The sequence below is a fragment of the Oncorhynchus keta genome, chromosome 4 (assembly GCF_023373465.1).
Source record: "Oncorhynchus keta strain PuntledgeMale-10-30-2019 chromosome 4, Oket_V2, whole genome shotgun sequence".
Taxonomy (NCBI): Eukaryota; Metazoa; Chordata; class Actinopteri; order Salmoniformes; family Salmonidae; genus Oncorhynchus; species Oncorhynchus keta.
The window spans coordinates 78,154,381-78,180,833 of NC_068424.1; the positions used below are offsets into that span (position 1 = coordinate 78,154,381).

General features: G+C 44.3%; 1 protein-coding gene across 1 annotated transcript in view; it reads left to right on the top strand.

Moving 5' to 3' along the window:
* Positions 1-25,090, top strand: part of LOC118384071 (histone-lysine N-methyltransferase, H3 lysine-36 specific-like) — a 103,583-nt gene extending 78,493 nt beyond the window's left edge. Inside the window, 16 exon segments of the mRNA XM_052518274.1 lie at positions 364-518; positions 615-809; positions 911-1,033; positions 1,239-1,362; positions 1,748-1,948; positions 4,053-4,232; positions 6,133-6,289; positions 13,252-13,321; positions 13,548-13,688; positions 14,990-15,233; positions 15,236-15,258; positions 15,583-15,841; positions 16,330-16,435; positions 16,504-16,528; positions 17,015-17,225; positions 21,346-25,090. Coding sequence (XP_052374234.1) covers positions 364-518; positions 615-809; positions 911-1,033; positions 1,239-1,362; positions 1,748-1,948; positions 4,053-4,232; positions 6,133-6,289; positions 13,252-13,321; positions 13,548-13,688; positions 14,990-15,233; positions 15,236-15,258; positions 15,583-15,841; positions 16,330-16,435; positions 16,504-16,528; positions 17,015-17,225; positions 21,346-22,136 — 3,005 coding nt within the window. The 3' untranslated portion in view covers positions 22,137-25,090.
* The last annotated feature ends 1,363 nt before the right edge of the window (positions 25,091-26,453 follow it).

The following is a 26,453-nucleotide window of genomic DNA, read 5'->3' on the forward strand; positions in this document are numbered from 1 at the left end:
TAGTTCCTTAGGTGCGAGTAGTTCCATAGGTGAGAGTAGTTCCATAGGTGAGAGTAGTTCCTTAGGTGCGAGTAGTTCCATAGGTGAGAGTAGTTCCATAGGTGAGAGTAGTTCAATTGGGAGAGTAGTTCAATTGGGAGAGTAGTTCCACTGGGAGAGTAGTTCCATTGGGAGAGTAGTTCCATTGGGAGAGTAGTTCCACTGGGAGAGTAGTACCATAGGGAGAGTAGTTCCATAGGGAGAGTACTGTTGTTCTGTAGGGAAAGTAGATATTTTGGTAAAGTAGTTATGATAATGAAAACAAATCCTCATATTTTCATATACAGTAGATTTGTGGTATTTAAATGTCTGTTCATTCCCCAGCCCCAGTATCCCTGGAGAGGAAGAGGCCAAGGAAGCCATCTCACAAGGTCCTGGAATGCACCATAGAAGAAGTGTCACTCAGTCCTCCAAAGAAGAAGGAGTTGAAGAAGCAGAGTGGACAGACAGAGGAGAAGACAGAAGTCGGGGACACTCAGGTAAGGCCGTATGAACTAATCAACAGCCATATTAACACAACTATACTGCTACAGTACCACTCTGAAACGGATCTAATTATCTCATTTCTATGACAGGTTAAGTCTGTGAAGAAAGAAGTGCCTGTATCCAGTGTGACAACTCCAGAGAGCATGGTTTCTCTGCAGGGCTCCTCTCCTGCCCGGCCCTCTAGCCCTACGGTGCTCCTCACCCCCAAGGAAGAGACCGAGAAGATCAGTCCTGGGGTGGGAGGAGAGAGCCACACCAACGGAGAGAGATCACCCAAACCTGAGGTATAGTTGTACCAGTACTGTAAAACAGGATCCTAAGCCCCCACACCTTAACCAATATGCGGTGTAATAACTTGCGTAATAAAACCTCTCCTCTCCTCCAGGTGTTCTCTCCTGGTCTGAATGACAGTTTCTCCCGACCTGGTGAAGGGTCCCTGGTCTCCAGCACTAAGAAGAACACAGCAGAGAAAGGAGGAGCTGCGTCCATGAAGGAGAATGTCTGTCAGGTAGGTCACCCAACAACATGCCACACACAACCTTTCTATTTTGTGGAGGCAGAAACAGTCAAAGTAGTTCTAACCTTGATTTCCAGGCTTTCATCACATTAGTTTAGAAATAGACGTTTCCCAATAGCCGAGTGATGAATGGGATTTGAGAGTATCGTAACACAAAATATCTCTGTGTGTGTGTGTGTGTGTGTGTGTCTTGCAGGTGTGTGAGAGGACAGGTGAGCTGCTGCTGTGTGAGGGCCAGTGCTGTGGGGCGTTCCACCTGCAGTGTATCAGCCTATCAGAAGCCCCCAGAGGGAAGTTTATCTGTAGTGAATGCACTATAGGTGAGTCTCTACCTATACACCTGTCTGTACATTTACATTTGAGTCATTTAGCAGACGCTCTTATCCAAGCAATTAGGGTTGAATGCCTTGCTCAAGGGCACAGATGTTTCACCTAGGTCAGCTCGGGATTCGAACCAGCAACCTTTTGGTTGCTAGGCTACCTGGCACCATACAGGCGCCATATACACCTGGTGCAGCCTCGCCTATACACACATTCACCTTGACTTAACACTGTGTTACTGAGTTCTTACACCTGTACAGTGATACGGCCATGCTCATAGACCATATCTCTGCATCTGACAGAGGTATTCTGTATCTACACCCACAATGTATGTAAGCTGCTTTGGTGTATCGCAAAGCTAAGAGTGTATCCTTTCCATTGCAGGGATCCACACGTGCTTTGTGTGTAAGAAGTCTGGCGACGGTGTGAAGAGGTGCATGGTGCCTGTATGTGGGAAGTTCTACCACAACGAGTGTATCCTGAAACACACACCCACCCAGCCCCAGAATAAAGGGGTTCGCTGCTCCCTCCACGTCTGTCTGTCCTGCCACATCACCAACCCCCTCAACTCCTGCACTTCTAAAAGTAGGTTCCAGTTCCACTCTGCTTTGATAGAACCAGAGAGGTAAAGTAGAATTCATTTCTTCCTGGTACGAGACCTTCTATTTGTGCATGTGCGCACCAACATTTGTGCACTAATAACTCAATAGGATCTCTGTGGGTCTCGTGGTAAAGATTTGTCATTTAACTTTTATAATGTATGACCTTTTATTGTGGTATAAACACAACCAGTCATGATGTTTTCATCTGATTGTCAAGAGGCGAAAGAAGCGCACACCTATTTAGGCGAGGTGCTGTCTAGCGGAGTGAAACACTTCAAAGATAAAGGAGAGCCGCACACTCTAGGATCAAAAAAATATTTTATGTTAAATGTTTTCGACAAGCTGTCTCCATCAGGGTTCATCTGATTGTCAAACAATCACTTCAAAGGTCTCCTTTATTAGGCTGCCCGTTCATCCTCTCTGCTGCCCGTTCATCCTCTCTGCTGCCCGTTCATCCTCTCTGCTGCCCGTTCATCCTCTCTGCTGCCCGTTCATCCTCTCTGCTGCCCGTTCATCCTCTCTGCTGCCCGTTCATCCTCTCTGCTGCCCGTTCACCCTCTCTGCTGCCCGTTCATCCTCTCTGCTGCCCGTTCATCCTCTCTGCTGCCCGTTCATCCTCTCTGCTGCCCGTTCATCCTCTCTGCTGCCCGTTCATCCTCTCTGCTGCCCGTTCATCCTCTCTGCTGCCCGTTCATCCTCTCTCCCGCCCATCCGTTCATCCTCTCGCCCGCCCCGTTCATCCTCTCTGCTGCCCGTTCATCCTCTCTGCTGCCCGTTCACCCTCTCTGCTGCCCTTTCATCCTCTCTGCTGCCCGTTCATCCTCTCTGCTGCCCTTTCATCCTCTCTGCTGCCCGTTCATCCTCTCTGCTGCCCGTCCACCCTCTCTGCTGCCCGTCCACCCTCTCTGCTGCCCGTCCACCCTCTCTGCTGCCCGTTCATCCTCTCTGCTGCCCTTTCACCCTCTCTGCTGCCCGTTCATCCTCTCTGCTGCCCGTCCATCCTCTCTGCTGCGCGTTCATCCTCTCGGCTGCCTGTTCATCCTCTCTGAACGTTCAGTATTTCCAGCCTCCAAACAGTGATGAACATTACACCAAAAAGGGTAATGACATTTGGCGATTGTCATTAGGCCAGATTTTATGCGTCCCCTGCTGTCCGAGCGTGTCGCTGTATCAGCAAATTATTTCTGCCTTAACAAAATGTCAGTGTTCTCGTCGAACCACGTTGCGTTTTTGCAGCGGAGGCTAAACCACCTGTTTTTTTCAAGTCCTTTCGCTAATTGTTCATGCCTCTGACATATATAATAATGATAAATGGTGGTATTGAAGGCCTCCAGTTTTCTGGACATTTTGTTTGAATTATTGTGATAGGCTCATGTACCGCACCGTGTTACTTTCCCCCCCGGACAGAGTAGAAATAGATCTACACTGTAGGTTCTGTTTACAATTGGAAGTGGCACAGTTAGAGTCGATTTGAATGTGATTTTTTTTATGGGATGGAAAAACGATTGCTACAGTAGAATTGAAACGTATCAAGTAGGGTGAAAACCTGTAATGTGATTGGAGGACTAAGATTAGCTACAAACATTACTGCAGGTCTGTTTGTCTGGGATGCGATCCTAGATTCTAACACGGCTGTAGAGATGCTTGTCTGGGATGGGATCCTAGATTCTAACATGGCTGTAGAGATGCTTGTCTGGGATGGGATCCTAGATTCTAACATGGCTGTAGAGATGCTTGTCTGGGATGGGATCCTAGATTCTAACATGGCTGTAGAGATGCTTGTCTGGGATGGGATCCTAGATTCTAACATGGCTGTAGAGATGCTTGTCTGGGATGGGATCCTAGATTCTAACATGGCTGTAGAGATGCTTGTCTGGGATGGGATCCTAGATTCTAACATGGCTGTAGAGATGCTTGTCTGGGATGGGATCCTAGATTCTAACATGGCTGTAGAGATGCTTGTCTGGGATGGGATCCTAGATTCTAACATGGCTGTAGAGATGCTTGTCTGGGATGGGATCCTAGATTCTAACATGGCTGTAGAGATGCTTGGTGTGTGTTGTTTTTGACCTGTATTCCTCTTCTAGGTCGTCTGACCCGCTGCGTGCGTTGCCCTGTGGCGTACCACGCTAATGACTACTGTATGGCGGCGGGCAGCGTAGTCCTGGCCAACAACAGCTTCCTGTGTCCCAACCACTTCATTCCCCGCAAGAACTACAAGAACCATGAACACATCAACGTCAGCTGGTGCTTTGTCTGCTCAGAAGGTTGGTGACTGGTTGGGTTTCTGTTAATGTTTTAGTTTAGTTTACTAATTCGAAAATCATCAAGGATAACACACAACGTCTGGGACTTATTTCGATTGTGGTCCTCTTGAGACAAGATGGCTGGACAAGATGGCTGGACAAGATGGAACACAGTATAGCAGTGAAATAATAAAACCAAAACAGAGAAGAAGAACATCTATCTCATCCTTCCAGTTATTATTCATATGGGCACAGAAGACATCAAACATATTTTTACTTTATTTTTAAAGCTGTCCAGAGAGGATGTTGTTTTTATAGGCAGAGGCAACTCATTCCAGTCTGAGGCTCCAGTATACAAGTTTCACACCCTGACCTTAGTATTCTTTGTTTTCTTTGTTATTTTAGTTAGGTCAGGGTGTGACATGGGTGATGTATGTGTTTTTGTCTTGTCTAGGGGTTTTGTATGTTTATGGGGGTGTTTCCTATCTAGGTGTTTTTGTAAGTCTATGGTTGCCTAGATTGGTTCTCACTTAGAGGCAGCTGTCTATCGTTATCTCTGATTGGGAACCATATTTAGGCAGCCATATTCTTTGGGTATTTTGTGGGTGATTGTTCCTGTTTCCAGTGTTCCTATGTGTTAGTGTTCACATTACGGGACTGTTTCGTCTTCGTTCCTTTCTGACGGTTTATTGTTTTTGTTTGGTGTTTAAGTATCCCATTTTAAATATGGATTATCATCACGCTGCATTTTGGTCCTCCTCTCTTTCACCCGAAGACAGTCGTGACAACAAGAGAGTGCCTTATCCCGCATTACTCCTGAACCTGTATAAGCACACAGCAGAAACACCTGATCTGGGGCTGTGACTGTGTGCATCCCTAACACGAGGAAAGTAATCACTTAGATATCTGGGCGCAGGACCATAAATACTCCTGTAAACCAAACCCAGTCTAATCTGGGACACCCTAGCCTCAACAGGCATCCAGTTTAGTTCCCGAAAGCAGCTCCTGCCTATGTGAGTATGTGGACTCACCTTCAATACCACACTGATCAGCTTATTCTGGGCTATCTGGAGCTTCCCCTTCGTAAGTTTAGATAAGCCCCCAAACCAGGAAGTACTAGCATAGTCAAAATGGCATTGGATGTGGGCAGTAGCTAGCACTTTCATGGAGTCCTTATCAAGCAGCTTGGACTTTCTATCCAAAACCTTAATCCTGGCATTAACCTTCCCTAGCACCTTATTGGCCGCGCTCACACTTCCCAAGCTTCCATAAAGGATAAATCCCAAGTAGCTAACAGAGGTTTTAGTAGACAGCACCTCACCCCCTAACTCCACTCTGATTTCAGACGACCTACACAATTGTAGGTCTGGATAATTGATTCAGTGTGTAGTAGTGTAGTAAGCTATGTGCTAAGTATGCTCTCCAACATAGTTTTACTTTTGTGAGATACCAGAAGTGTAGAGTCATCCGCATAAAGAAAAAGACGGCAAGAACAAGCATCTCTCATATCGTTAATATACAATAAAAACAGCAGAGGCCCAAGCACGCTCCCCTGCGGAACGCCACAACTCATTGGTTTTGCCTGAGACAGTGAACCATTAACCTCTACTACTTGCTCCCTTCTTTATAAATAGGACTTGATTGGTTGGTTGATTGAGTGTTGTCAGTGTTGCAGAGTCCATTATGCAAGGAGGAAGGAACCTGTGTACAAATGTGGTGGTATTGTTATTAGAAGTAGAGTAATAACAGGAGTAGGAATGTGGTGGAAATCATATGTGGAGGACCTACGCTCCTCACAGAGTTAAAAAGATTGAAGTGAAACATAAAGTGAAAAGAAGCATTCAGCCTCGGGTCCTGAGGTCATTGGGTCAGATCTGGTTGACTTGGTGTTTGAGCTGCACCTTCTCCTTTCTCCCTGCAGGGGGCAGTCTGTTGTGCTGCGAGTCTTGTCCTGCTGCCTTCCACCAAGAGTGTCTGAACATCGAGATGCCCGAGGGGAGCTGGTTCTGCAACGACTGCAAGGCTGGGAAGAAACCACACTTCAAGGACATCCTCTGGGTTAAAGTGGGAAGATACAAGTAAGAAACACTGTTCTGTAGAAATAGTATCCATGCTTTTGGTCAGAACCAACTGAGTGACACTTTAATCCCATGTTAACATAATAATGTCGGCAACTCCTAACATTGAGTTGCCGACATACCGGCAGTCATGAGTCATGACCGCACTAAAATTCTATGTGACCATTGAGTCACGGTAATCTCCTCTGGTGCTCAGGGCTCTATTGTCCCTCCATCAGGTTGGTAATAGCCTGGTACTCAGGGGCTCTATTATCCCTCCATCAGTTTGGTAATAGCCTGGTACTCAGGGGCTCTATTATCCCTTCATCAGGTCCTAATGGCCTGGTACTCAGGGCTCTATTGTCCCACCATCAGGTCCTAATGGCCTGGTACTCGGGGCTCTATTGTCCCTCCATCAGGTCCTAATGGCCTGGTACTCAGGGCTCTATTGTCCCTCCATCAGGTCAAAACAGTAATGGCCTGGTACTTTGAAAAAGCAGTTCAACAACAGGTGGAAAACTGGTCTATTGTCCCTCCATCAGGGTCCTATGCATGGCCTGGTACTCAGGGCAAAAATATAAAATTGTCCCTCCATCAATAGGTTGAAACCTAAAAACATAAAACCAAATTGGCCTGGTCTAGCCTATACTGGTAATGCTCTATTGTCCCTCCATCAGGTCCTAATGGCATGGTACTCAGGGCTCTAATGTCCCTCCATCAGGTCCTAATGGCCTGGTACTCAGGGCTCTATTGTATATAGATTTTATACTCTACAATATAAAATCACATCAAACACTGATCATCAAAACAGTATCATTCTTTTAAAAGTCATGTCACTGGGATTTGATCAATTTGAAAAAAGCAGTTCAACAACAGGTGGAAAACATGGTCGTTGTGGATGTTGTTTCAAAGCCAAACACAACCAAATGGACAGCGCTTTCTATGGTGATGATTCATTCAAAACAACCATATGAGAGTTGATGCATATTCATAGGACTAACCTTGAAGATGAAGAAGGGGGACAAAAAATATTAAAATAATGATTGTGCCGTTATGCAATTAGATATCCTACTGCATGTTTGAAGAAAGAAGTTAATCAATAGGTTGAAACCGAGTAGAAAAACATAAAACCAAATTGATTTTAAGATGTCTTTGGTACATAATTGGTCTAGCCTATACTGTAGTAATGCCTCTGAGTGTAGACTGTTATTATGCATGGTTACCTTACGCTACGTTTCAAACGTTCTATTCATGAGTCTGGGCCTAGGCGATGCTTTTGGCTCAATGATTGTGTGGGGCGGCTAAGCCTACAGTTACACTGAAATTAGATTTTGAATAGCCTGGTAATATGTCATTTATTAATAGGCTGACACATGACCTTTTAGGTACAGGATGTCTCATCACCTTGCGTTTCCATTTCCTTCCCTCCTTCATTCCTTTCTTCAGCACGCAGAGAGAGAGAGCCTGTCAACAGTTTAGTGAAATATGTTTCGTTGTGAAAACATGTTACTGTGGATGTTCCTGAACACATTTCACTTGGTTTCCCAAATGAAACACAGGGTAACTGCAGGAACAGGGTTGGAAAGCACATAACATTCACAGAGTTTGGGCGGAATATCACCTGTCGGGCAGCAGCGGCTGCATGTTCCTCAACCTGTGGTTGATACAGGAGGTTAATATAGTAAGTAGCCTACCTGGTGTTCCTCAACCTGTGGTTGATACAGGAGGTTAATATAGTAAGTAGCCTACCTGGTGTTCCTCAACCTGTGGTTGATACAGGAGGTTAATATAGTAAGTAGCCTACCTGGTGTTCCTCAACCTGTGGTTGATACAGGAGGTTAATATAGTAAGTAGCCTACCTGGTGTTCCTCAACCTGTGGTTGATAGAGACAGGAGGTTAATATAGTAAGTAGCATACCTGGTGTTCCTCAACCTGTGGTTGATACAGGAGGTTAATATAGTAAGTAGCCTACCTGGTGTTCCTCAACCTGTGGTTGATACAGGAGGTTAATATAGTAAGTAGCCTACCTGGCTACCTAAAGTAAATCAGAGACAACCAGGCTACCTAAAGTGTTCCTCAACCTGTGGTTGATAATCAGGAGGTTAATATAGTAAGTAGCCTACCTGGTGTTCCTCAACCTGTGGTTGATAATCAGGAGGTTAATATAGTAATCAGCAACTACCTGGTGGTTCCTCAACCTGTGGTTGATACAGGAGGTTAATATAGTAATCAGTAGCAACTACCTGGTGTTCCTCAACCTGTGGTTGATACAGGAGGTTAATATAGGTTCTCAATAGCCTACCTGGTGTTCCTCAACCTGTGGTTGAATCAGAGACAGGAGGTTAATATAGTAAGTAGTCTACCTGGTGTTCCTCAACCTGTGGTTGATACAGGAGGTTAATATAGTACCTGGTGTTCCTCAACCTAGCCTACCTGGTGTTCCTCAACCTGTGGTTGATACAGGAGGTTAATATAGTAAGTAGCCTACCTGGTGTTCCTCAACCTGTGGTTGATACAGGAGGTTAATATAGTAAGTAGCCTACCTGGTGGGAAAGGCCTCCATTCCTGCTATCTGAGTGCATGTGGACAAACACTTTTCCCTGATGACTTGCCTCTGTTCCTGCCCCTTTGATAATGGACCGTTCTAAATCGAAAAACAAACGTTACATATTAGTAAAGATGAGATTAAATAGAAAATAGTCTTGGTGATGTAACGATTCTCCTCTTCGTCTGAGGAAGAGTATGTCAAGATCGGACCCACACGCAGCGTGGTAAGTGTCCATGTTAATATTTTAATATAACAGAACACGAAACAAAAATAACAACGAGAATGTAAGAAAACCTGATGAAACAGTCCTGTCAGGTGAAACAACACAAAACAGAAAACAACTTGACCCACAAAGCACAGGTGGGACCAGGCTACCTAAAGTACTGGTTCTCAATCAGAGACAACCAGGCTACCTAAAAACCTGTACGGTTCTCAATCAGAGACAACCAGGCTACCTAAAGTACGGTTCTCAATCAGAGACAACCAGGCTACCTAAAGTATGGTTCTCAATCAGAGACAACCAGGCTACCAGGCTAAAAACCTGATGACTTGATGAGGGAACTAAGGTCAGGGCGGGACAGCTGGGTAAAAACCTGATGACTTGATGAGGGAACTACGGTCAGGGACGGGACAGCTGGGTAAAAACCTGATGACTTGATGAGGGAACTAAGGTCAGGGCGGGACAGCTGGGTAAAAACCTGATGATGACAGCTGAAAAACCTGAGGATGAGGGAACTAAGGTCAGGGCGGGACAGCTGGGTAAAAACCTGATGACTTGATGAGGGAACTACGGTCAGGGCGGGACAGCTGGGTAAAAACCTGATGACTTGATGAGGGAACTAAGGTCAGGGCGGGACAGCTGGGTAAAAACCTGATGACTTGATGAGGGAACTACGGTCAGGGCGGGACAGCTGGGTAAAAACCTGATGACTTGATGAGGGAACTAAGGTCAGGGCGGGACAGCTGGGTAAAAACCTGATGACTTGATGAGGGAACTACGGTCAGGGCGGGACAGCTGGGTAAAAACCTGATGACTTGATGAGGGAACTAAGGTCAGGGCGGGACAGCTGGGTAAAAACCTGATGACTTGATGAGGGAACTAAGGTCAGGGCGGGACAGCTGGGTAAAAACCTGATGACTTGATGAGGGAACTAAGGTCAGGGCGGGACAGCTGGGTAAAAACCTGATGACTTGATGAGGGAACTAAGGTCAGGGCGGGACAGCTGGGTAAAAACCTGATGACTTGATGAGGGAACTAAGGTCAGGGCGGGAAAAACAGCTGGGTAAAAAAAACCTGATGACTTGATGAGGGAACTAAGGTCAGGGAGGGAACTAAGGTCAGGGACAGCTGGGTAAAAACCTGATGACTTGATGAGGGAACTACGGTCAGGGCGGGACAGCTGGGTAAAAACCTGATGACTTGATGAGGGAACTGACAGGTCAGGGAGAGAACGGGACAGCTGGGTAAAAACCTGATGACTTGATGAGGGAACTAAGGTCAGGGGCGGGACAGCTGGGTAAAAACCTGATGACTTGATGAGGGAACTAAGGTCAGGGCGGGACAGCTGGGTAAAAACCTGATGACTTGATGAGGGAACTACGGTCAGGGCGGGACAGCTGGGTAAAAACCTGATGACCTGGGTAACTTGATGAGGGAACTGAAGGTCAGGATGAGAGAACGGGACAGCTGGGTAAAAACCTGATGACTTGAGTGAGGGAACTAAAAACGGACTCAGGGCAGTCGGGACAGCTGGGTAAAAACCTGATGACTTGATGAGAGAACAGCGTATGCAGTCTGAGGTAAGGGACAGATCGCACACTTTATTTGACTACTTTCTCAAATCGTCTATAGTCACGTCATGCAGACTATATCTTTTGATTTCTACGAAATTCTAAGGTTTGTATCATTCACAGCTAAAGTTGCCAAATAACTGTAAATCTAGTGTATAGTGTCCTGTTCGAAATAATTACATTTACGTTTGCCATAGCCAGTTCATATGAGCACTCGCACCGAATGGGGAAAAATATCCTATTTTATTCAGCCATGTTCAATTATATATTTTTCTTACTATAAAATCATATAATGTAAAATAATGGCACGAGACTTATAAACAATATCTAGTCTGCTAAATGAACAAGCCTATAGCCTACAGCATGGAGCACAGCCAGAACCATACAGTATCTAGTCTGCTAAATGAACAAGCCTATAGCCTACAGCATGGAGCACAGCCAGAACCATACAGTATCTAGTCTGCTAAATGAACAAGCCTATAGCCTACAGCATGGAGCACAGCCAGAACCATACAGTATCTAGTCTGCTAAATGAACAAGCCTATAGCCTACAGCATGGAGCACAGCCAGAACCATACAGTATCTAGTCTGCTAAATGAACAAGCCTATAGCCTACAGCATGGAGCACAGCCAGATACCATACAGTATCTAGTCTGCTAAATGAACAAGCCTATAGCCTACAGCATGGAGCACAGCCAGAACCATACAGTATCTAGTCTGCTAAATGAACAAGCCTATAGCCTACAGCATGGAGCACAGCCAGAACCATACAGTATCTAGTCTGCTAAATGAACAAGCCTATAGCCTACAGCATGGAGCACAGCCAGAACCATACAGTATCTAGTCTGCTAAATGAACAAGCCTATAGCCTACAGCATGGAGCACAGCCAGATACCATACAGTATCTAGTCTGCTAAATGAACAAGCCTACAGCCTACAGCATGGAGCACAGCCAGATACCATACAGTATCTAGTCTACTAAATGAACAAGCCTACAGCCTACAGCATGGAGCACAGCCAGAACCATACAGTATCTAGTCTGCTAAATGAACAAGCCTATAGCCTACAGCATGGAGCACAGCCAGAACCATACAGTATCTAGTCTGCTAAATGAACAAGCCTACAGCCTACAGCATGGAGCACAGCCAGAACCATACAGTATCTAGTCTGCTAAATGAATAAGCCTATAGCCTACAGCATGGAGCACAGCCAGAACCATACAGTATCTAGTCTACTAAATGAACAAGCCTATAGCCTACAGCATGAAGCACAGCCAGAACCATACAGTATCTAGTCTGCTAAATGAACAAGCCTATAGCCTACAGCATGGAGCACAGCCAGAACCATACAGTCAGTATCTAGTCTGCTAAATGAACAAGCCTATAGCCTACAGCATGGAGCACAGCCAGAACCATACAGTATCTAGTCTGCTAAATGAACAAGCCTACAGCCTACAGCATGGAGCACAGCCAGAACCATACAGTATCTAGTCTGCTAAATGAACAAGCCTATAGCCTACAGCATGGAGCACAGCCAGATACCATACAGAATCTAGTCTGCTAAATGAACAAGCCTATAGCCTACAGCATGGAGCACAGCCAGAACCATACAGTATCTAGTCTGCTAAATGAACAAGCCTATAGCCTACAGCATGGAGCACAGCCAGAACCATACAGTATCTAGTCTGCTAAATGAACAAGCCTACAGCCTACAGCATGGAGCACAGCCAGAACCATACAGTATCTAGTCTGCTAAATGAATAAGCCTGTTCTTCTGAAATCTTTAGTATCTGCCTAACATAAATAAAGGAGGAGCCTACTGCATGGTGTGCCAGAATGGAGTTTATTCTACTTTTTGAACATGTAGACTAAACATGTTAAGCCAGACATGTATCTAGTCTTTATGTTAATTCGCAGTAAATTACCGTATCTAGTCCGCCAGTCTTTTGCCTACAATAACCAGCTGACAAAATTTCATGGCCGCCAACAGACCTCGATGCCCATGTTGACTCCAGATGCTTCACACGTTTGTGTCAAGTTGGCTGGATGTCCTTTGGGTGGTGAACCATTCTTGATACACGCGAAAACTGCCTGAATGTGAAAAACACAGCAGCGTTGAATAGTTCTTCACACAAATCTGTATGCCTGGCACCTGAACTACCATACCCAGCATGGAGCAAAGTATGAAATATTTTGTTTTGCCCATTCACCTACTGAATGGCAACACATACACAATCCATTTCTCAATTGTCTCTAGGCTTAAAAATCCTTCAGCCAGAACCTGTCTCTTCTTCAACTACACTGATTTGAAGTGGATTTAACATCAATAAGGGAGCATAGGCTGACCAGGTGAATCTAGGTGAAAGCTATGTCACGGAAAGAGCAGGTGTCCTTAATGTTTTTGTATAATCAGTAACAGCATCTAGTCTGCTAAATGAACACAGCCAGAACCATATCATGTAAAAATATGTATCTCCTCTCCTTTGTTCAGGTGGTGGCCTACAGTATCTAGTCTGGAGGTGTGTCTTCCTAAGAACCTGTCCCAGAAACATTCTCCTATAAATAAAGGAGGTGGGGTGTTCCCCGGATTTATTTCTTTTTCTAACATGCCTGACCTAACAGGCCCATGTTTATGTCTTCCCAGTACATGGAGGCCAGATGCCAACAACAAGGACAAAATGGGGCCAAGGGTTGTTGACGCCATCTACAAGAAAGTGTTAGAAATATACTTCATTTTTAGAAAGAAATACCAAAGAACCATTCAGCTATTTAGTGTATTAAAATGCTGTTTGCACCTTCTAAATGTTTTCTTCAAGTCTTAACAATAGAGATGTTTTGCCAGGTACCATCTGAATGGCAGGGCATGAAAGTTTGCATTTTGAGATGTATTAGGCTTAAAAACAATGCTAACTTCTGTTTCACTTTCAGCTCTGAATGAAGCTGCTGAGCGGTTCAAAGCTCTTCAGGATGAGAAGGAGATTAACATCAATAAGGGAGAAAGCTGACCAGGTGAATCTAGACAGGTGTTCTTCAGGAGGACAGGAGGAACGAAAAAAACCTCCTCCCTACAGACACATCAAGGTACTGTCCCTTTAAATCTCATTCTCCCTACAGACACATCAAGTTCCCCGTTCAGTTCTTTTCCTATTAAAGGCCTCTTCCCTACAGGACACAACAAGGATGGGGAAGGGTTGTGACGCCATCTACAGAAAGGTCAAAATATACTGTCCCTTTAAAAGAAATACCAAAGACACATTCATTTAGGTACTGTCCCTTCTAAATGTTTTCCCTTAACAGACATGTTTCAGGTCAATGGCAGGGCTGACTGTCCCTTTAAACCTCCTCCCTGACAATGCTAAGGTACTGTTTCCTTTAAACTCTGAATGAAGCTCCCTTCAAACTTCAGGATGAGAAGGAGATGAGACAGTCCCTTTAAAAACCTCCTCCCTACAGACACATCAAGGTACTGTCCCTTTAAACCTCCTCCCTACAGACACATCAAGGTACTGTCCCTTTAAACCTCCTCCCTACAGACACATCAAGGTACTGTCCCTTTAAACCTCCTCCCTACAGACACATCAAGGTACTGTCCCTTTAAACCTCCTCCCTACAGACACATCAAGGTACTGTCCCTTTAAACCTCCTCCCTACAGACACATCAAGGTACTGTCTCTTTAAACCTCCTCCCTACAGACACATCAAGGTACTGTCCCTTTAAACCTCCACCCTACAGACACATCACTGTCCTGCCCCTTTAAATCTCCTCCCTAAACCTCAAGGTTCTGCCCCTCCCTACAGACACATCAAGGTACTGTCTCTTTAAACCTCCTCCCTACAGACACATCAAGGTTCTGCCCCTTTAAACCTCCTCCCTACAGACACATCAAGGTACTGTCTCTTTAAACCTCCTCCCTACAGACACATCAAGGTACTGTCTCTTTAAACCTCCTCCCTACAGACACATCAAGGTACTGTCTCTTTAAACCTCCTCCCTACAGACACATCAAGGTACTGTCTCTTTAAACCTCCTCCCTACAGACACATCAAGGTACTGTCTCTTTAAACCTCCTCCCTACAGACACATCAAGGTACTGTCTCTTTAAACCTTCTCCCTACAGACACATCAAGGTACTGTCTCTTTAAACCTCCTCCCTACAGACACATCAAGGTACTGTCTCTTTAAACCTCCTCCCTACAGACACATCAAGGTACTGTCTTGTGTCTGTCCCTCTCTTTGGTCCCTATTTGGCTTGTCCTGCTACAGATTCTCTCATGTTTGACGATTGAATAGTACCTCAGTATTTTCACTCAAATCTCCCTTTGAGATCTATGCATAATTCACGCAGAAGTCTGACTTGCATCCGCTTAATTCTTCCCCTCAGGTGAACCGACCAATCGGCAAGGTCCAGATCATCACGGCGGACCTATCGGAGGTGCCGCGCTGTAACTGCAAGGCGTCTGATGAGAACCCGTGTGGCATGGACTCAGAGTGTATCAACCGCATGTTGATGTATGAGTGCCACCCTCAGGTGTGTTTGGCAGGGGAGAGGTGTCTGAACCAGAGTTACACCAAGAGACAGTACACCCAGGTGGAGATCTTCAGAACCTTGTCACGAGGCTGGGGGCTACGGGCGTCTCCGACATCAAGAAGGTACAGACTAGAGCATCAAACTACAACACAAAACAGTTCCCCTTGTGTTTCTGTTTTTTTTAGAGAACCATTCCTCCTTGTCACCACTACGGATCTGCACTGCTGCCTACATAAATGCCCCTGGTGGGATAAATCAAGTATTTTCAAATCAATTCCAAGGCCCTTTTCACCTGATTTGTTCTTTGTTTGTGTCTGTTTTAAGATGTGGACTTACAGTAGTATATTTAGCCTCCATGCAGCTGTGTCTGTGATGTAAAAGGTGTTGTGTATCAGCTGGATTATAACCTGAGTCTCTGCTCTCCTCTCTCTCTCTCTCTCTCTCAGGGTGCCTTTGTGAATGAGTACGTGGGGGAGGTGATAGACGAGGAGGAGTGCAGAGCCAGGATCAAACATGCTCAAGAGAACGACATCTGTAACTTCTACATGCTCACTCTGGACAAGGACCGGATCATAGACGCTGGACCCAAGGGGAACCAGGCGAGGTTCATGAATCACTGCTGCCAGCCCAACTGTGAGACCCAGAAGTGGACGGTAAACGGAGACACCAGAGTGGGCCTCTTTGCCCTGGAGGACATCCCCAAAGGTCAGAGGAAGTACTAACAAATCTCCTGGAGCCTGGTTCCATTTCTGTTACTATCTCCTGGAGCCTGGTTCCATTTCTGTTACTAACTCCTGGAGCCTGGTTCCATTTCTGTTACTATCTCCTGGAGCCTAGTTCAATTTCTGTTACCAACTCCTGGAGCCCGGTTCCATTTCTGTTACCAACTCCTGGAGCCCGGTTCCATTTCTGTTACCAACTCCTGGAGCCCGGTTCCATTTCTGTTACCAACTCCTGGAGCCTGGTTCCATTTCTGTTACCAACTCCACTTCAGGCACTAGGCCTAGTGACAAAAAGTGTCTTTGTAATTTGTAAAGATTCAGAAGGTAACTGTGAAGAAACACGACATAAGAAACAAACCTAATTGTTCCTTAATTATGGACAATGATATCAACTCTGTTGGCCTAATTTAGAATAGGAATACATCTACCTGTACAGTACTTGGCTGTGTATTTTTTTAAATTTCTGAGCAGGTGTGGAGCTGACCTTCAACTACAACCTGGAGTGTCTTGGTAATGGGAAGACGGTGTGTAAATGTGGAGCGTCCAACTGCTCTGGGTTCCTGGGGTTCGACCGAAGGTAAGGCTCTGAGAGTGACGAATGTCAACATGCAAAACATTCTCATAAAAATGTTACTTGTCTACTAGACACTCTTATCTAGAGGAATGTAAAGTAAGTGCTTTTGGTTGTTTACTGTGTGATGAAGATGAGTTATACTATAAAAAGTAAAGGCAGACTGGGGAATATAGCAGTCTAAAGGTAGACTGGGGAATATAGCAGTCTAAAGGTAGACTGGGGAATATAGCAGTCTAAAGGTAGACTGGGGAATATAGCAGTCTAAAGGTAGACTGGGGAATATAGCAGTCTAAAGGTAGACTGGGGAATATAGCAGTCTAAAGGTAGACTGGGGAATATAGCAGTCTAAAGGTAGACTGGGGAATATAGCAGTCTAAAGGCAGACTGGGGAATATAGCAGTCTAAAGGTAGACTGGGGAATATAGCAGTCTAAAGGTAGACTGGGGAATATAGCAGTCTAAAGGTAGACTGGGGAACATAGCAGTCTAAAGGTAGACTGGGGAATATAGCAGTCTAAAGGTAGACTGGGGAATATAGCAGTCTAAAGTAATGACCTGTGTGTGCGTGTGTCTTGTCTCCCAGAACCAGCCATCTAAAGCACGGGAAGGAAGGGAACTAAAGGAGGGCAAGAAGAAGGTTCTGGTGAAGAGGAAGCCTCAGCAGGAGGTGACGAAGGAGAGGGAGGACGAGTGTTTCAGCTGTGGGGACGGAGGACAGATCGTGTCCTGTAAGAAGACAGGATGTCCCAAGGTCTACCACGCAGACTGTCTCAACCTGGCCAAGAGACCTGCAGGTGAGTGAAGGGGCGAGAAACCACCTCCCCCATGAAGGCTCTTTGACCCAAAATGTCTGTTATATTATGTGTGATTATGAATGGGACTTGGCTAAGAGGCTGTTGTCTATAGATGATTTTGTCCTTAGAATTCATCAGCAACGGATTTGGACATGGGGGGGGGGGGACTTCCCACTGGGCACACAGCATCATTTCAACATGAATAATTGGGTAATATTTGGTTGAGAGGTTGGATCGATGACATTACCACCGACTGTATATTCAGCCACTCAAAAAGACAGTCAAAAGTTAGTTGAATTTCCTATTTGGTATTTTATTAGGATCCCCATTAGCTGTTGCAAAAGCAGTAGCTACTCTTCCTGGGGTTCACACAGAACACGATACATGACGTGATACACAACAAGACCAGCTCAAGGACAGAATTACATACATTTCAAACTATCACTATGGTGTCGACCATCTAAAAGTACAATTGAATTCCAATGGAAAAACAATGTCTGGTTTTTGGTTGAGTTGTCACCCAAATGTCTATCATTGCACTTTCAACCATTTAAAAGCCCAGAAAAGATCAAATGTCAGATGTATAAATGAACATAAAATATGATTGTGTCATCACTGTGCTTCATGTAATAGCACAACCAAATCACCTGGATTACACTTAAGATTGCATTAAAAGTACATAGTGCAGTGACCAATGCTTTTTGAGATTCTGGTCAGTTTTACGACAGGTATTGTGACGATCTCCACAGCCCTGCGATGACCTATGCATGCTACCTGGGACATGCACACCTTATAAGATTACGTAAGAAGATGATAGTTACAGTAACCTTAAAATGTGGCCATGAATGTGTTACTCGGTTTAAGGTAGAATTATTTATTTGTTTTCCATTAGCCTTAAAGAGATTCTCCGGTACTTTTGATTACTCTTTAGCCAGTAGTTTTTGAACTTGGCGGCCACGATCCAAAAGTGGGCCCCAAACAATTTGCGTACTATGTTTCAAATGTGCAGATATGCGCACCATGTCGTTGTTCTCTCGCTCTACTGTATGTGGGTCTCGCTATCTGTCACTCCAATGGCGAGGGGCTGGAGATATTTGGCTGATACTCGAATTGCTAGGGGGCTGGCCCAAGTGAGGGTAAATGTAGGGAAAATGGGATTTCGCAGTTAATTAATAGATTATGCATGTATGAACTACACATTGACACATCCAGCCCGAAGTGTGAGGTTTAAAAAATACTTACCGGAGCATGTCTTTAACTTCAGGCTATACTGTGTTACAAAAGTAGGCCTAATATTAAATTGTGTTTGGTTGTCATCTCAACCAAATATCAACATTTGAAGGAGATGGAACATTCCAAGCAGAAGATACATCTGAGCCACGGACGTATCCCATTCTTTAACTTTTATTTTTGATTGAATTGGAGACTTGAATCCAACATATAATTTGTTTACTTGTCGACAAGTTAATAGGCTATTTATTGTATTGCAAAAATTATATTGAAATGTGTTTGGTTGTCAACGCAACCAAATATCAACATTTGAAGGAGATTTATCTTCAGCTTGGATAGTTCCATCTGTACCACAGACTTAGTCTGGTTTAATTCTTTAACTTAGATTTTTGATTGCCATGGAGATCGGAATCCCACATTTCAACTGTTAATTTGTAGACAAACTGGAATTACAGCCAGACTAAATCAGTGGCACAGATGGAAAAATCTAAGCAGAAGACGGTGCAATTGGAAGTGATTTAGACCCCTTGACTTTTTCCACATTTTGTGACATTACAGCCGTATTCTAAAATGTATTAAATAAATAGAAATCCTCAATCTACACACAATACCCCATAATGACATCACAATACCCCATAATGACATCACAATACCCCATAATGACAAAGCAAAAACAGTGCAATGTATTACAAGTAAAAATCTGATATCACATCTCCGTAAGTATTTAGACCCTTCTCTAGATCCTCTCAAGCTCAGCCTCGAGTCTTCTTGGGTATGATGCTACAGGTTTGGCACGCCTGTATTTGGGGAGTTTCTCCCATTCTTCTCTGCAGATCCTCTCAAGCTCTGTCAGGTTGGATGGGGAGCGTTGCTGCACAGCTATTATCAGGTCTCTCCAGAGATGTTAGATCGGTTTCAAGTTCAGGCTCTGGCTGGGCCACTGGAGGACATTCAGAGACTTGTTCTGACGCCACTCCTGCATTGTCTTGGCTGTGTGCTTATAGGGTCGTTATCTTGTTGGAAAATGAACCTTCGCCACAGTCTGAGCTCATGAGCACTCTGGAGCAGGTTTTCATCAACAATCTCTGTACTTTGCTCAGTTCATCTTCCCTCAATCCTGACTAGTCTCCCGGTCCCTGCTGCTGAAAAACATACCCACAGAATGATGCTGCCACCACCATCCTTCACCGTAGGGATGGTGATAGGTTTCCTGCAGACGTGACACTTGGCATTTAGGACAAGGGTTTCAATCTTGGTTTCATCAGACCAGAGAATCTTGTTTCTCATGGTCTGAGAGTCATTTAGGTGCCTTTTGGGAAACTCCAAGCAGGCTGTCATATGCCTTTTACTGAGGAGTGGCTTCCGTCTGGCCACTCTACCATAAAGGCCTGGTTGGTGGAGTGTTGCAGAGAAAGAGTTCTCCCATCTCGACAGAGGAACTCTGGAGCTCTGTCACAGTGACCATCGGGTTCTTGGTCACCTCCCTAACCAAGGCCCTTCTCCCCTGATTGCTTAGTTTGGCCGGCGGCCAGGTCTTGGAAGAGTCTTGGGGGTTCCAAACATCTTCCATTTAAGAATGATGGAGGCCACTGTGTTTTTGGGGACCTTCAATACTGCAGAGATTTTTTGCTCCCCTTCCCCAGAACTGTGCTTTGACACAATCCTGTCTTGGAGCTCTAAGGACAATTCCTTCAACCTCATGGCTTGGTTATGGCTCTGACATGCACTGTCAACTGTGGGGCCTTATATGGACAGGGAAGTGCCTTTCCAAATCATGTCATGAAACATCTCAAGGATGATCAATGGAAACAGGATGCACCTGAGCTCAATTTCGAGTCTCATAGCAAAGGGTCTGAATATGTATGTAAATAAGGTATTTCATTTTAATTTGATTTATACAGTTGCTAAATAAACTGTTTTTGCTTTGTCGTTATAGGGTATTGTGTCTAGATTAATTTAATAAATTGTAGAATAAGGCTGTAATATTTTCCAAATGCACTGTACATCTCCTTCAAATGTTGCTATTTGGTTCCGTTGACAACCAAACACAATTCATCATCACTAAATATCATTAAATATTAAATCAACAGGTCTTGAAACACCATGCCTTTTGTATAGTCTATTTTTAGTTGAATTCTTGGTTGAATTTAAACAATGTCTGTTGATGACTTCCCTAATGCTATACAGTCCTAAATAGTATCATTGAGGATATAGTGATAATGGCCACATTTAATTTGCTCTGTTAAACCTACCGTTTGGAATAACTTCAATAGCAACAGTGAATCTATTTAGTTTTTAAGTGTAGATCTTTCTAAGCTCATTCTCACGATAGCACATTGGTAATAGTGAGTGACAAATAACATAGCTGGGTTTGGTTAAAACCCTGGATGAGAAACCAAAAGGAGGCTGTAGATAAAACAATTCTCCAGTAGGAGGTGCTGCCGGGCCTATAGTTTTTTTTCTTTGGATGGTTGATATAACGTTGAAGAGCTGACATTGTTTTTTAAAAGGTACAAATTCAACATATTTTATACAAGGTTTGTCTATGTTGAAATGTGGTTACCATGATGACATAATCCTGTGGATGAAATTTCACCCTGAAAACAACATTTTTCATGGACTACTTTTTTCAAATCCAATGTATTTTCTACGTAGATTCCACGTCACAATAAGCTAATAAATTACGATGAAACAATGTTGATTCAACCAGATTGTGCCCAGTGGTTTAGATTGATTTAGTTAATCGGAGAAGGAAATAAATTGTAGTAGTAGTTTTAGCTTTTGTTCAAACCTCAAAGCTGGAGTTTCCTGAAGGATTGTAAGGATCTGTACTACATGAATGTGTCTGGTGATCTCTGCTGTAGCAGTGATTCTGTGTCTGTATTCTAAGGCCGTTGGGAGTGTCCCTGGCACCAGTGTGACATCTGCGGTCATGAGGCAGCCTCCTTCTGTGAGATGTGTCCCAGCTCCTTCTGCACGCAACACCGTGAGGGCTTGCTCTTCATCTCTAAGATAGACGGGCGGCTCGCCTGCAACGATCACGACCCCTGTGGACCCGAGCCCCTGGAACCCGGGGAGATCAGGGAGTACGTACCTCCTGGGGGCATGCCTCTCCCCCACCTCCTCACGCACCCCCAGGGTCAGGTCCCACCCAGGCCTGGTTCCACCACTGCTGGTTCTATCCCCTCCACAGTTGCCCCAGGCCTGGCCCAGGACTCGCTACTGCCCCCTACAGGGAGCCTGTTCCTCAACACCTCCCAGACCTCCAACACTTTCTCATACGGACCCCCTAGCAGTCCCTACATGTCTGATAGTCAAATACTGCACTTCTCCCCTCCTTCTCCCCCCTCCTCCTACAAGGACGAGAAAGAGGAGGAGGATGGAGAGCTGGAAGACGGACAGGTGGGTGGGATAGAAGAGGACGCGGAGGAGGAAGAAGGAGAGGAAGAAGAGGAGGAGGATGAGGAAGGTGAGGACGAGGAGGAAGAGGCAATGGAGGTATTTGAGGAGGAGGAGGAGGAAGAAGATGAGCAGTATGAAGGCGGACTAGGAGAAGAGGAGGAGGAAGGGGGAGATGTGTATGATACCTGGGGGGACTACATGGAGGAGGAGCCAGACGATGAGGGGGAGGTAGAGGGAGAGGAGGAGGAGTGGGGGAGGGTGGAGGACGAAGAGAAATGAACTCCGTTTTCATCCCTCCCCCTTGTCTTCCATTCCTTCTTAGATCTATCCATCTCTACGAAAATACTGTTTCTCGCTCTCATCTCACTAGAGTGACATTCAGATGGACAGACAATGAGAGACAGAGAGAGAAAGACAGAGAGAGAGATTGTCCTGGTGGTACCAAGTGAATTGCGAAGCTGCCTTTGTGTTCATACTGCATAGCCTTCCTATCCCCAGCACAGCACATCATAACACAGTGTGGACTGGACTGGACTAACGTTGTGTAAGGGATAAGAAGTGGTGCTAATGGGCTGGGAGGACTGCTCTGGTCAGCCTCTGGTCCTTCTGTTGATATGTTATTAGTGTCTGCTCTGGTCAGCCTCTGGTCCTTCCGTTGATATGTTATTAGTGTCTGGTGCTGTTTTTCTTCCTCTCAAAAAAGTTGTTTACATTTTTGTTCTTGCTTTTTTTTTTTTTTCAATTGGAAAACAAAACAGGATGGGCAACCTCACTCAGCCACAACCTGCCTAGATCGGCCATGTTGCTAAATACAAATACATGTTATTCAGGCATTTCATCCACACTGCTTACACACGGCAACTAACCTCTTTGATTCCTAACTCTAAAATAGAACTTGGTTATATTTGAGACACTCGATGCGCTCCAAGTCCCACATCTCTCATATCCTTTTTGGTTTCCATGAAGATACAACCCAACATGGTTGCTTGAAAGGAGAAACCTGGAGATGTTAATCAAAGACAGCTAGGTTTCCCTTTTTATCTGTGGATTATTGGTTGGAATGGAGCGACACACAGCTAACAATGGGACCACATGCATGGGCTCCCGAGTGGTGCAGCAGTCTGAGGCACTGCGTCTCAGTGCTAGAGGCGTCACTACAGACACCCTGGTGCAGCGGTCTGAGGCACTGCATCTCAGTGCTAGAGGCGTCACTACAGACCCTGGTTCCAATCCAGTCTGTATCACATCCAGCCATGATTGGGAGTTCCATAGGGCGGCGCACAATTGGCCCAGCATCGTCCGGGTTCGGCCGGTGTAGGCCATCATTGTAAATAAGAATTTGTTCTTAACTGACTTGCCTAGTTAAATAAAGGTTACATTTTCTTTTTCTTTTTTACAAAATGATCAGGTAAAATAACAACCCACTGTTCATCTCCCAGGACAAACTGCTAACAGCTATCTAGCTTATTGTCCATGAATGTTACATGTGTGTTTCAACCTGGCCCCTAATGAATATAGTTGGATCACAGTTGGTTTTGTTATTTTAACCTGTGTGTCATGACGTCCTAGTTCGAATAGACAAAATCAACACGCGCAGGGTCAGTGTAACCATGGCGTTAGATTTAGGAGCTCGACCAGTTATCAAGAATAATCAACGATATGATCACTGATTTTAAAAAGCCATAACCAACTACTGGTTTGGACTTATAACATTGTTACAAATCAACCCAATGTTGAAATCTAAAGTTTATCTCTCGTGAACGGTGAAGAAAACCCTTTTTGTCTACTGCAAAAGATTGTTGATAAAATCACAGATTGTTTGTTCATTACATTAAGATGTTTATGGCTGGACAAACAAACATTCCAAGAGTTCAGAACATCACTCCTGTTAGTTGTGCGCACATCAATGTTTTGACCTTCATTTATGGCTTGTTACTGTTCCTGTTACTGTTCCATCCACAGAATTAGAAGGAAATGAAACACATTCTAGTTCTATGATTCCATCACAGGTCATTCAACAGTCACATCTGGCAGGAGAATGTCTATTGTCTGTTTGGGAGCTGACACAATGTATATTTTGAGTGAAAGTGATGTATGTTTGAGTGCACGCACGTGTCTGCTGTTATAGAATCAAGCAATACTAGTCATGTATTAACTCATGGCCTAAAGAACAGTGCTTTTAGACTTTTTAAAGTAGAGTTTTATACCTCTGAATTGAGTGTTGTGGTGCTGTAAACCATTTTAACAAAAAACCCTTAGTATAGACTCATCAGTACAGCCTTCATCGTCTGGCTGGAAGGCTGGTTGCTTGTATCACTAAAAGTCAGTTAACTGAAGAGCCAAGCAGAATGTCTCATGTTCTCTGTCATAACTAATGTTGATTCATCGGGCAGCTTTTCCAACAGGGTGGTTTATCCATCACTCTGAAGCTGTGACCTGTCCTGAAACCTCTGTACATTTTAGAAAGGTTGTTCTGAGACGTTCAGTTCATAACTTTTGTGTAATGTTCTGCTGTATATGTTCTGCATTCAAACATGTAGCAGCACACTTCCAATGCACAAACACACGGGTCCATTTTATTTGGTTGCTGGTAATGTTAAATTCCATGAAATAACCATCCTTCCCATGAGTCTCATTCAACGTTTTTGAAATAAGAACAATTTGCTACATTTTCATGAATTTTAGAATTGGTTAAATTGATGTTTAGAATTAGAATGTCAACTATGAGAATCACTGGACAATTGGCCTTAAAATATATAATATTCAGCCTTTTAAAACAATAAATTGGGTCCAACACATATCAACTAAATGAGAAAAATGATGTACTGAATTCCCAAACAGAAGCACTACCATTTTTACATGGCTTGCCCATCAATGTGTCAACACCAAATCTTTCTGCCTCACCCTTGACCATCTGGGGCAGATAAATAGATGTTTTTTTTTGTTGGCTAGTTTTGTATTTCTCAAACCAATATTATCTTTTTTTCTAATGTTTTTATTTTTTTTCCATTGTGTGTTTTGTGATGATGTTTATGCCAACAGGTCTACTTCGAAGAGTTCTCTGGCCCCTCCTGTTTTTTTTTAGAGAGAACTGAAACACAACCATAGATTTTCTGAAGAAACGGGGGATATGTTTATTGATGCCATATAGAGAAGACTCATGAAATGAACTGAACTGTACTGTACTCCTTTGTGTATAATAAATATTATAAGTAAAGTTTTACAATAGAAAATGTTGTTCTTGTCATTTTTTTAAATCACTCACCAGTTGTCCACTTCTTAAAGAATATTTACTTATTACCTTATTTTACAATGATTATGAAATTAATCAAAGGAGACGTGTCATAAACGTTCCACTCGGTGGCGAACAAGTCATGGTTATACAACTGGCTCAGCGCAACGATGATAGATATACTGACAAGATGCAGATCTCCGCCCTAACAATGGGAGTCGTTGTAAATGAAGCAACAGGACGTGCTGTCTAGCTCCCCCTATCCTTTCTTTGTATTGGTGGAGACATCTCATTTGAATGCATATTTTAGAATTCGATTACGGCTGTTGACGTCAACCGCATGTATTCAATGGGGAGAAATGCTATGCTACTATAGCCTCATATCATGAATATGTATAGCCATCTGGGGACAACGCGGAAATAAAGTGTGTTTTTTCTCAAAGTTGCCGGGATGTCACGCGTTCTACTTATATCGGTACAATTGTAAAAACTTTTTTATTTAATACGAAACTTCTATTTGATCAAATTTATTTATATAGCCCTTCGTACATCAGTTGATATCTCAAAGTGCTGTACAGAAACCCAGCCTAAAACCCCAAACAGCAAGCAATGCAGTGTAGAAGCACGGTGGCTAGGAAAAACTCCCTAATAAGGCCGAAACCTAGAGAGGAACCAGGCTATGTGGGGTGGCCAGTCCTCTTCTGGCTGTGCCGGGTGGAGATTATAACAGAACATGGCCAAGATGTTCAAATGTTCATAAATGACCAGCATGGTCAAATAATAATAATCACAGCCAGAACAGTTGAAACTGGAGCAGCAGCACGGCCAGGTGGACTGGGAACAGCAAGGAGTCATCATGCCAGGTAGTACTGAGGCATGGTCCTAGGGCTCAGGTCCTCCAAGAGAGAGAAAGAAAGAGAGAATTAGAGAGAGCATACTTAAATTCACACAGGACACCGGATAGGACAGAAGACCTCCAGATATAACAAACGGACCCTAGCCCCCTGACACATAAACTACTGCAGCATAAATACTGGAGGCTGAGACAGGAGGGGTCAGGAGACACTGTGGCCCCATCCAATGATACCCCCGGACAGGGCCAAACAGGAAGGATATAACCCCACCCACTTTGCCAAAGCACAGACCCCACACCACTAGAGGGATATCTTCAACCACCAACTTACCATCCTGAGACAAGGCCGAGTATAGCCCACAAAGATCTCTGCCACGGCACAACCCAAGGGGGGGCGCCAACCCAGACAGGAAGATCACGTCAGTGACTCAACCCACTCAAGTGACGCACCCCTCCTAGGGACGGTATGAAAGAGCACTAGTAAGCCAGTGACTCAGCCCCTGTAATCCCA